The 12,058-nt window shown below is 44.0% G+C and overlaps 1 protein-coding gene across 4 annotated transcripts; it reads right to left on the bottom strand.

Annotated features, from left to right (window-relative positions):
- Positions 1-2,649: 2,649 nt before the first annotated feature.
- LOC109896567 (periodic tryptophan protein 1 homolog) lies at positions 2,650-10,486 on the bottom strand. Of its 4 annotated transcripts, XM_031831504.1 has the most exons (16): positions 10,334-10,486; positions 10,179-10,208; positions 9,776-9,834; positions 7,128-7,309; positions 6,915-7,000; positions 6,181-6,277; positions 5,451-5,558; positions 5,146-5,276; positions 4,971-5,038; positions 4,732-4,828; positions 4,519-4,580; positions 4,282-4,393; positions 4,080-4,170; positions 3,813-3,934; positions 3,573-3,678; positions 2,650-3,066 (listed from the first exon to the last, which is right to left on the bottom strand). In XM_031831504.1, the coding sequence occupies exons 4-16, from the start codon at positions 7,267-7,269 to the stop codon at positions 2,969-2,971; spliced, it is 1,320 nt and encodes a 439-aa protein (XP_031687364.1). In that variant the 5' UTR covers positions 7,270-7,309; positions 9,776-9,834; positions 10,179-10,208; positions 10,334-10,486; the 3' UTR covers positions 2,650-2,968. The 4 variants fall into 4 exon arrangements, with proteins under 4 accessions (XP_031687364.1, XP_020346405.1, XP_031687362.1 ...); XM_020490816.2 differs by having other exon boundaries at positions 10,179-10,426; XM_031831502.1 differs by lacking the exons at positions 9,776-9,834; positions 10,179-10,208; positions 10,334-10,486 and adding an exon at positions 7,885-8,019.
- Between the last annotated feature and the right edge of the window lie 1,572 nt (positions 10,487-12,058).

The following is a 12,058-nucleotide window of genomic DNA, read 5'->3' as shown; positions in this document are numbered from 1 at the left end:
CAGTGAAACTTCAGCCAGAGGTTTTTAACCCATTCATCCTGTCTCCTCTGCCAGAACAGACGATCCGTGATGTTCTTGTTGACTGGGTGCGAAACAAACCGCTCCTTTCACCCACTGCAGCCAGAGGAATGGTCATCACTGGCATAACCCATGAGGTTGCATACTGTTACAGACTGGAAACATTTACAGAGCACAGGTCTGTGTGCTTAAGATTTGAACCGCAATGCAAAACTTCCAAAGCACCAGTGTCTCCAAAACCAGCAGGGGAAGTACAGGAGCCACAACCCTGGAAGGTGCCTGTGACCCCGGCCAAGATGTTCCACAACCAGGTGTTAAATTACAGGCTGATTCACACAGACCGAGTGACCGGGTGCTCTTACTGCCAGGAGCAGAAGTGGGTTATGTGCAAGGCCTGCTGTGCCTCTACTAGGGTGCGCTGCCCTGTGTGCCATGGGCGAGGCAGGGGCACCAAAAAGCCCTGCAGAGAGTGCAAGGGTGAGAAGATGGTGCCCTGCATGTCCTGCATGTCTCTGGGCCGGGTTTGCTGTGAGATGTGCGTGGGAAATGGTCAGCTGTGCTACTTCAAAGAGCTGCGGGTGGACTACCGCTGTCGTCTCGACAGGTACCTGCTAGGTGTCCCAGGCGGTATCCCAGAGGAGAGGATTTCCCATGCCATAGGGGAGATCCTCCACAATGGCTTGGGCCAAAAGGTGTGTCCCATTAGCACCTTCTCTGTGGAAGAGGTCAACGCAGCCTCACGAAGGATGGTGCGGTCGTCCCACTCCAGCTGGCCCCAGTGCCGCATCATTCAACAGAGACATCTGCTGAGGGCAGTGCCAGTGACTCGAGTCCAGTATCGCTGGAGGGATACTTCTGGGAGTGTGTTTATTTTTGGAGTAGACCACTCCATCTACTGGCCAGACTACCCAGAGAGGAGGATCAGTCTCTGTTGCCCCTGGTTATAGAGCTGGTAATGCTCAATTCCCAGATAAAAGCTTCCTCAAACACATGCATATGATAAAAAAAGATTGTTCTCCTTTCCTTTTCTTTATTTTTAATATTTTCTACATTGTAGAATAATAGTGAAGACATCAAAGTGATGAAATAAAACATATGGAATCATGTAGTAACCAAAAGAGTGTTATAAAACATATTTTGATTTGTTTATTTTAGATTCTTCAAAGTAGCCACCCTTTGCTTTGACAGCTTTGCACAACCTTGGCATTCTCTCAACCAGCTTCATCTGGAATGCTTTTCAACAATCTTGAAGGAGTTCCCACATATGCTGAGCACTTGTTGGCTGCTTTTCTTTCACTCTACAGTCCAACTCATCCCAAACCATCTCAACTGGATCGAGGTCAGGTGATTGTGGAGGCCAGGTCATCTGATGCAGCACTTAATCACTCTCCTTCTTGGTCAAATAGCCCTTACACAGCCTGGAGGTGTGTTGAGCCATTGTTCTGTTGAATAACAAATGATAGTCCCACTAAGCGCAAACCAGATGGGATGGTGTATCATTGCAGAATGTTTTGGTAGCCATGCTGGTTAAGTGTGCCTTAAATTCTGAATAAATCAATGTCACCAGCAAAGCACCCCCACACCACCTCCTCCATGCTTCACGGAAGGAACTACACATGCAGTGATCATCCGTTCACCTACTCTGTGTCTCACAAAGACAAGGCGGTTCGAACCAAAAATCTCAAATTTGGACCAAAGGACAGATTTCCTACCTGTCTAATGTCCATTGCTCGTGTTTCTTGGCCCAAGCAAGTCTCTTGTTCTTATTGGTGTCCTTTAGTAGTGGTTTCTTTGCAGCAATTCAACCATGAAAGCCTGATTCACGCAATCTCCTCTGAACAGTTGATGTTGAGATGTTTCTGTTACTTGAACCCGGTGAAGCATTTATTTGGGCTGCAATTTCAGAAGCGCAGTTAACTCTAATGAACTTATCCTCTGCAGCAGAGGTAACTCAGGGTCTTACTTTCCTGTGGCGGTCCTCATGAGAGCCAGTTTCATCATAGCGCTTGAAGAATCTTTTAAAGTTCTTGAAAATCTCCACATTACTGACCTTCATGTCTTAAAGGAATGGACTATCGTTTCTCATTGCTTATTTGAGCTGTTCTTGCCATATGGACTTGTACCATATAGGGCTATCTTCTGTATACCACCCCTACCTTGTCACAACAACTGATTGGCTCAAACACATTAAGGAAAGAAATTCCACAAATTAAGGCACACTTGTTAATTGAAATGCATTCCAGGTGACTACCTCATGAAGCTGGTTGAGAATACCAAGAGTGTACAAAGCTGTCAAGGCAAAGTGTGGCTACTTATTAGTCTACAATGTATAAAATAGTAAAAACAAAGAGAACACTAGAATGAGTAGGTGTGTCCAAACTTTTGACCGGTATTGTATATTTATCACAAGTTGGGCAAAACCGTATTTCTTTACCATTTTACCTGGATGGGCCTTTCAGTAAATGTTTGAGAAGGTATTTCAGATTTCACACATTTCTAATTTAACCAATGCAGGAATGTCACTGACATAATACATAGTTTATTCTGGGGGGGGGGGGGGGGGGCAAGATTAGCAAAGTCCTGCACAAATAATCATTGATGACACTAAACCAGATACCAGTGCCTTCAAAATCACATTTCAATAGTTATTTTATTGATTGTTAGTCAAAAACAAATATTGAATTATTTTGACAAACATTCTGATAAATATTGATCTTCCTTGTTGCAAAGACATTTTAGCTCCCAAAACAAATATTTGTGTGGCGCTTAACTATTAGGAGATCTGTTTTAGAAGAAAAGTTTGATGAGAGAAAGTCCCTCCACAGCTCTGGCAATGTTCTTGAAGTGCCTTCTTGGTCCCAGGTTGACAAAGTCTTTGGCTATGTGGATCTCTCTGTGTGAGTCCAAGGTGTCGCTCTATGTTGATTGGAAGTTGGTCCAGAGTGGCTCACTAGGAAAGCTCCATATCTGCTGTGGAGGAAGTACTGCTGGATGCCTCAGGCGCTGTGGTTGCCACCAACCGCTCCCGATTGCCAAACACCTCAGCGACTGGAGACAGCACATACATGGATGGCACGCAAAGAAAGTCTGAACATACTCAGTCACGTACACACAATGTTGATAACCATCAGCTACTGATCTAACACCTCAGTGGCCAAGCAGACACACAAACCCACGACTCGACTACCAAGCAGGAGAGATGATAGCTATATAAACATAACAGTCAAAGCCCATAATAAATAGATGTTCAATACAGAGGGAGAGAGATACTATCCCTCTGTATAGAACAGGTAGTTTATCATAGCCACTGTGCTTCTACATCTGCATTGCTTGCTTGCTGTTCGGGGTTTTAGGCTGGGTTTCTGTACAGCACTTTGTGACATCTGATAATGTAAAAAAAGGCTTTATAAATACATTTGGTTGATTGATTAAAAAAGTAAAAGCTAGTTGCCATATTCAAAATATATATATTTTTCTGGAACAAAAAGAAAATAAGTGATAGACTCGGCTCCTTGTCAGGCCTAGAGCAGAAGGTAATGACATTGAAACTGTACCTGCTGCCACATCACTTATGTCCCAAACCCGCAGGCCATCCCTCTGTCCTCCAAAGGCATATACAAAGGGCATGTCAGGACAGCACGCTGCACAGAACAGCACCCCCTAATCAACAGAAAGGGAGCATTTCACCGCAACAGCCACATATACAACACACATCCAAACATTCGCTGTTAGAAACATGATGGATCTTATTGCAATGACATGGCAATGATTACAGCGACAGAAACCATCATTACCATTTTCATGTCCCGGGTGTGAACTAAATTGGGCTTGTTCCCCAAGATGTCCCAAATCTTGACGTGTTTGTCTGCTGACGAGGTGACCAAGCATCCCCGGATCTGGCTGCTAAGGTCCAAGCCTACAGGGCCAGAGACAACTGACTTCAATTCTGTTTCCCTGACCTTGAATGCCATGTTTGTGTACCAGTACTCATCCAGTATTTTAAAGTCTGAATATGAAGGGGTAGGGGCTAGAGGCAGAAATTGGCCTGTGACCACACCCACCTGACACCTCTCCGTCATGTGCCCTTAGCGTAAACACTGGCTTGTCCGAGCGTGCGTCCAAACAGTAAACAAAGCCGTCCTCTGTGCTCGCCTAAAACACAGCCAAATATCAGTGAGAGTGGAAACAGTAAAGTGCACCAAGCATTTTCCATGTGAATGTTAGCCAATATGCTATTTGAGAGGTGGCGAGAGGGCAGCTTACCAGGAAGTTGCAGGGCGAGAAGTGGTTCCAGGCAACCCTTTCCACCTGCCCGCTAAACCTCCAAGTGCGATGGCTGCTGTCCGGGCTGCGGCAGTCATACAGGATTGCCGACCTGGCCAGAGGAAGAAGACAGGTTAAAACTTGTTAGTTTTGTACATTCACAATCCTGACCTCCAATATACAGGAGATGACAATTTGACAATTTCAGAGGATGTAACAGATTCAGATTGGACATACTTATCGTATGATCCTGATATCAGGGTCTGAGCTTCAAAGGGGTGGAACATCAATGTCTGAACCTAAAAGGGACTTGACTTTAATGTTTGAGATCAACATTACAAGTAAGCAGGCGAGGCTACATCCAAAATCAACTTCACATCATATTTTTGTTTATTTACAGTAGGTCCATTATGGGAAGTTAAACAGGCTGTGATGACTGGATACACGTACCTTGTCAGTGTGTCTGCGCAGTGTTGTGGCCGGCTTTCCCTGTGCCAGATCCCACAGGATCACAGTTTCGTCGGCTGACCCACTGGCCAAGACGTTGCTGTGGAAAAAATAAGCAACACAGAGTAAAGGTGGAGGGTAGGTTTGTGACAACGCTGGTGACTTTGTGATTACAGTGACATAAGTGGAAAGGTCTGGGGCTAGGGGTCAGGGGTAATGGGTACAACTCCAATATGACTCACCGGACCAGTTTGTTCCAGGATAAGTCCAGTACAGCATCTGTATGACCTTCCACTGGCTCTGCTGCAGCCTTAAAATTCAAATTGCATGTTAGGATACGGGCCATAGTGAGGAGACACCAACACCATAAACATAACAGTAGAAACTACCACAGCCAAGTCCTTGTGGGAAAATGACCTTTTTGCTTTTCTTTTTCTTCTTGGAGGCCTTCTTGCTCCCCAGAGTGAAGGCAGGCTCTAGGCAGTCCACCACATCCAGGTCCCACACGTCAATCTGCGGTGTCATGTTGCCTACAGCCGCATAATTTCCTGTACAAACAGATGGAGTTAATGTAAAGTAAAAAAACAACATGTTATACACTGAGAAAACACTGAATTGAATGTCCATTCCGCAGAGTCGGGTTGTGATAAACTGCTGTTTGAGTTTAACTCAAAGTCAAATCTGAGAATCCATTCAACACTATAAAAAGTGAATTCACTCACCAGTGCCTTCTGGACTAGGGTCAAAGTTAAGCCACTCCACACACAGTGGATAGGCTGGTAGGAGTATGTCATGGTGAATATAGAGGGATTCCTCCTCGGAGTTGTATACTGTGCAGAGGCAAATAAATACATTCATTAAAACAACCTTTGTTTTTACACTGGCATGTACACGGAGTATACCAAACGTCAGGAAAATCTTCATAATATTGAGTTGCAACCCCCCCCTCAGAACAGACTCAATTCGCCAGGGCATGGACTCTGCAAGGTTTCAAAAGCGTTCCACAGGGATGCTGGCCCATGTTGTGGGAAATTGGCCGGATGTCCTTTGGGTGATGGACCATTCCTCATACACGCGGGAAACTGTTCATGAAAAACCTAGCAGCGTTGTAGTTTGACACAAACCATTGTGCCTGGCACCTACTACCATACCCCTACAAAAGGCATTTAAATATTTTGTCTTGCCCATTCACCCTCTGAATGGCACACAATCCATGTCCCAAGGTTTAAAAATCCTTCTACAAGCAGTCTCCTCCATCTACACTGATTGAAGTGGATTTGACGTCAGATGAAAGCTATGACCACTTGTTTGTCAGTCTATGTCATGGAAAGAGCATGTTTTGTACACTCACTATGTCTACACTGTTACTATTTGATGTTGTGAAGCAAGAGTTTCTGTAAGTCTAAGCTGAGAGTCAAATTGCCAGTTAGAATAACAGTCTCTGCAACTCACCGTGAATCTCCAGGTTGCAGCAGTCCTTCTCTGCTCTGCCTGAAATGATGAGGTTATCATTGGGCTTGATTTGAAAGTCCTCTCGCTCATACTGGTCCTGGAGACACAAAGAAAAGATGCCAACAACTAAGTCTGAATGACACAGAATTACCAGAAATGAAGAGCTGGGACGATAAACTGAAAATTATCAACACCAACCACTTATCGCAGGCATTTTGCTGATATCGTTCATTACGATAAGTAGCCTATACTATAGAAATGTGAAGTTTGAAATTAAATAAGTTTGTTCAATGGGACAATTGATGGCTACAACAATAAAACTAGTAGTAGTAGTTTAAAGGATAAAAAAAATACTGTGGTGCACATTATAAACTTATTGTTTCTATTTATCGGTATCGCATCAATTAGGTCATAAATCACAATATGGATTTATTAAAGTGGCAGGTAGCCTAGCAGTTAGAGGGTTGGGCCAGTAACCGAAAGGTCGCTGGATCGAATACCCGAGCAGACATGGTGAAAAATCGATGGCACTTGCTTCAGGGACGCCGTATTACTATGGCTGACCCTGTAAAACAACACATTTCACTGCACCTATACGGTGTGTGACAATAAAATATATTTTGTGATATTTTTATACATTTATGTGATATGCTTGGCATGCACCACTAGTTGGTACCAAACCGGACTGGTGAGATGTTTCATCACTCTGAACTGGCAAACAGCTCTGGACTCACTGTGTCTTTGATGGTAATGTAAGGATCCTCCTCATTGGTACTGAACACTGTGAGGCCGGCAAGGCTGTCACCAAGGTTGGCAGTCACTGTGCCAGAAAAAAGAGATTAACAGTAAGATAATTATTTATAATAATCTTGGCATATTAACAGAGAGAAAACCCATGAATTTAAGATCCAACATAATCTGAGAGCAAATGCAGAAACTATATTTACCCGAGTCTTCCTCATCATATCTATCCAAACCATACGTTGCTAGTTCATCTGCTTCCTCCCTTCCTGCTTCATTTTCATCTTGCTCTGGCTCCTGTCCCTGAACAGCTTCTGCCTCGTCACTCTGTTCCTGCCCGCTGGCCATGCCTTCATCCTCCTCCTCCTCCTCTTCACCTACACGTTCACTGAGTAAACACAAATAAACGTCCCTTTTTCAGGACCCTGTCTTTCAAAGATAATTTGTAAAAATCCAAATAACTTCAGATCTTCATTGTAAAGGGTTTAAACACCGTTTCCCATGCTTGTTCAATGAACCATAAACAATTAATGAACATGCACCTGTGGAACGGTCGTTAAGTCACTAACAGCTTACAGACGGGTAGGCAATTAAGGTCATAGTTATGAAAACTTAGGACACAAGAGGCCCTTCTACTGACTTAAAAACGCCAAAAGAAAGATACCCAGGGTCCCTGCTCATCTGCGTGAACGTGCCTAACACGCAACCCAAACTGGCTGCACACGTGCACCATCGTGCATTAATTTATTTTGTCCCCCCACACCAAACGCAATCACAATACGCAAGTTAAAATATCAACGCAAACTCTGAACCAATTACATTAATTTGGGGACAGGTCAAAAAGCTTTAAACATATGGCAATTTAGTTAGCTAGCTTGCACTTACTAGCTAATTTGTCCTATTTAGCTAGCTTGCTGTTACTCGTTAATTTGTTCTGGGTTAAACATTGAGTTGTTATTTTACCTGAAATGCAAGGTCCTCTACTCCGACAATTAATCCACACATAATACGGTCAACCAAATCATTTCTAGTAATCTCTCCTCCTTCAAGGCCTTTTCTTCTCTTGGCTTCATATTGCGATCGGCAACTTTCATAAATTAAGTGCATTACCGCCACTGAAAGACGAATGAGGTCAGTCACCCACGCGGGTATAACCAATGAGGAGATGGCACGTGGGTGCCTGCTTCTATAAACCAATGAGGAGATGGGAGAGGCAGTACTTGCAGCGCGATCTGCATCACAAATAGAACTGACTTCTATTATATCCCTTGGCAACGCAGACGCTCATTGGCTCGCACGAGCAGTGTGGGTGCAATAATTGAATAATATAGATATCTAAATGTATTTTGAAATGTGAGCAGTGTAGTCAGCCTGTTAGGCATGCTGCAAGGAGGCATGAGGACTGCAGATGTGGCCAGGGCAATAAATTGCAATGTCCGTACTGCGAGACTCCTAAGACAGCGCTAGAGACAGGACGGACAGCTGATAGTCCTCGCAGTGTCAGACCACATGTAACATCTACACAGGATCGATACATCCGAACATCACAACTTCGGGACAGGTACAGGATGGCAACAACAACTGCCCGAGTTACACCAGAAACGCAATCCCTCCATCAGTGCACAGACTGTCCGCAATAGGCTGAGAGAGGTTGGACTGAGGGCTTGTAGGCCTGTTGTAAGGCAGGTCCTCACCTGCAACAACGTCACCTATGGGCACAAACCCACCATCGATGGACCAGACAGGACTGGCAAAAAGTGCTCTTCAGTGACGAGTCGCGGTTTTGTCTCACCAGGGGTGATGGTCGGACTTGCGTTTATCGTCAAAGGAATGAGCGTTACACCGAGACCTGTACTCTGGAGCGGGATCGAAATGGAGATCCGGTCCGTCATGGTCTGGGGCGGTGTTTCACAGCATCATCGGACTGAGCTTGTCGTCATTGCAGGCAATCTCAACGCTGTGCATTACAGGGAAGACATCCTCCTCCCTCATGTGGTACCCTTCCTGCAGGCTCAAAATGACATGACCCTCCAGCATGACAATGCCACCAGCCATACTGCTCGTTCTATGCGTGATTTCCTGCAAGACAGGAATGTCAGTGTTCTGCCATGGCCAGCGAAGAGCCGGGATCTCAATCCCATTGAGCACATCTGGGACCTGTTGAATCGGGGGGTGAGGGCTAGGGCCATACCCACCAGAAGTTTCTGGGAAATTGCAGGTGCCTTGGTGGAAGAGTGGGGTAACATCTCACAGCAAGAACTGGCAAATCTGGTGCAGTCCATGAGGAGATGCACTGCAGTACTTAATGCAGCTGGTGGCCACACCAGATACTGACAGTTACTTTTGATTTTGACCCCCCCCCTTTGTTCAGGGACACAATATTCAATTTCGTTAGTCACATGTCTGTGGAACTTGTTCAGTTTATGCCTCAGTTGTTGAATCTTATGTTCATACAAATATTTACACGTTAAGTTTGCTGATAATAAACGCAGTTGGACAGCAAGAGGACGTTTCTTTTTTTGCCGAGTTTACATTGACAGAAATACATTAATTGCTATTCCTGAACAAGAGTTCAAAAGAAATCACCATGTATAATGTTTGGGTCAATTAAATTTTTAACTTGTTTGATTTGATGAAACCCCCACCATTGAGGAAATTATTTCTGAGTCACTTCGCTGGTCCAGAAATAATGGGTATTTCAAACATTTAGCTACACATTTCAATTAATTTCCTATATTGACTGAGTTTGAATAGCAGTTTCAGTCTCATTGTCCCACTCAGGTCAGTGTTCTTTTCTGAAGCCCTCCAAACAAACAAAGTTATGTCAAGTAAGTCATCCAAAAACTCCACCAACCCCAATTGTTCTTTTGCCTCTGCTATAATGTGTTGCAATTCTTCTTTGCTCAACTCCACCTGTAACAAAATGTGTCAACAGGTTAAAACAGACATCACCTAGCTGGTTCCATTCATTTTATTTGCATGAATTATGGTGTTTATAAACTATAACTGCTGTATGTACAACAGAACGTATTAACTAGCTTGCTAGCTAGGGTGTATTCATTAATCGGATTCATTTGCAAAACGTTTAGCAACGAAAACGAGATATTCTATTGGCCAAATTCTGGTAGGTCCCTCCCCGTTTCGTTTGCTTCAGTTAGGTTCCTAGGGTAAATGGTTTCCCTTTTGCAACGGAATCCGACTAATGAAAACACCACAGAAGAATTTCTGTCTTGTTGGCAATTTTGCTAGCTACTTACCTTATCTGGTGTTTCCTTCGAAACGCCACGCTTTACCCATCCAACACAAGTGATTTGAGAACTCATTATTGACAACGTTCTAGTAACAACATTCAATGTAATGTACAACTCTAAAGTGTTCAAAAACACTTTATAAAGATCCAAAAGTTACATACAAATTGCACGCATTGACATGTGAGTTGGGTCCACGACTCTCGAGACAGGCAGTGTCGCAGACTGATGACGTTAACGTGGGGGTGTCCCTTGTTCTTCTTCTTTGAGTTTTTATTGGCGGATCGCAAACAAAAAACAGGTGCACACACCGCCACTTACTGTGCTGGACTGTGAGACCGGTCACGAACAGTCTATACCACTATATCCAAGTCTAATCAAATTTCATTAGTCACACACAATTGTTTAGAAAATGTTATTGCGGGTGTAGCGAAATGCTTGTGTTTCGAGCTTCGACAGTGCAGTAATATCTAACAAGTAATATCTAACAATTTCACAACATATACCCAATACACACACATCTAGTAAAGGAATGAAATTAAGAATATAGAAATATATGGGCGAGTAATGTCAGAGCGACATAGACTTAGATACAGTAGAATAGTTCAGAATATAGTATAGAGTCGTGGCCAAAAGTTTTGAGAATGACACAAATATACATTTTCACAAAGTCTGCTGCCTCAGTTTGTGTAATAGCAATTTGCATATACTCCAGAATGTTATGAAGAGTGATCAAATAAATTGCAATTAATTGCAAAGAACCTCTTTGCCATGCAAATGAACTGAATCCCCCAAAAACATTTCCACTGCATTTCAGCCCTGCCACAAAAGGACCAGCTGACATCATGTCAGTGATTCTCTCATTAACACAGGTGTGAGTGTTGATGAAGACACGGCTGGAGATCACTCTGTCATGCTGATTGAGTTTGAATAACAAAAGGAGGGTGGTGCTTGGAACCATGGTTACCTGCAAGGAAACACATACCGTCATCATTGCTTTACACAAAAAGGGCTTCACAGGCAAGGATATTGCTGCCAGTAAGATTGCACCTAAATCCACCATTTATCGGATCATCAAGAACATCAAGGAGAGCGGTTCAATTGTTGTGAAGAAGGCTTCAGGGCACCCAAGAAAGCCCAGCAAGCGCCAGGACCGTCTCCTAAAGTTGATTCAGCTGCGGGATCAGGGCACCACCACTACAGAGCTTGCTCAGGAATGGCAGCAGGCAGGTGTGAGTGCATCTGCACGCACAGTGAGGCGAAAACTTTTGGAGGATGGTCTGGTGTCAAGAAGGGCAGCAAAGAAGCCACTTCTCTCCAGGAAAAACATCAGGGACAGATTGATATTCTGCAAAAGGTACAGGGATTGGACTGCTGAGTGCTGGGGTAAAGTCATTTTCTCTGATGAATCCCCTTTCCGATTGTTTGGGTCAAAAAGCTTGCCAGGAGAAGACAAGGTGGGCGCTACCATCAGTTCTGTGTCATGCTAACAGTAAAGCATCCTGAGACCATTCATGTGTGGGGTTGCTTCTCAGCAAAGGGAGTGGGCTCACTCACAATTTTGCCTAAGAACACAGCCATGAATAAAGAATGGTACCAACACATCCTCCAAGAGCAACTTCTCCCAACCATTCAGGAACAGTTTGGTGACGAACAATGCCTTTTCCAGCATGATGGAGCACCTTGCCATAAGGCAAAAGTAATAACTAAGTGTCTCAGGGAACAAAACATTGATATTTTGGGTCCATGGCCAGGAAACTCCCCAGACCTTAATCCCATTGAGAACTCGTGGTCGATCCTCAAGAGGCGGGGAGACGAACAAAAACCCACAAATTCTGACAAACTCCAAGCATTGATTACGCAAGAATGGGCTGCCATCAGTCAGGATG

This window comes from Oncorhynchus kisutch, linkage group LG9 (assembly GCF_002021735.2).
Source record: "Oncorhynchus kisutch isolate 150728-3 linkage group LG9, Okis_V2, whole genome shotgun sequence".
NCBI classification, from domain to species: domain Eukaryota; kingdom Metazoa; phylum Chordata; class Actinopteri; order Salmoniformes; family Salmonidae; genus Oncorhynchus; species Oncorhynchus kisutch.
This window is presented reverse-complemented; position numbering and strand designations above follow the sequence as displayed.

Bases quoted from the DNA above. Each gene is read 5' to 3' on its own strand.
- LOC109896567 (XM_020490816.2), bottom strand. From the start codon at position 10,244: ATGAGTTCTCAAATCACTTGTGTTGGATGGGTAAAGCGTGGCGTTTCG. The intron at 5,039-5,145 runs GTCATTTTCCCA...TTGAATTTTAAG, and splicing joins AGAAAAAGAAAAGCAAAAAG to GCTGCAGCAGAGCCAGTGGA. The intron at 3,935-4,079 runs GTGGGTGTGGTC...CTGGCCCTGTAG, and splicing joins ACATGACGGAGAGGTGTCAG to GCTTGGACCTTAGCAGCCAG.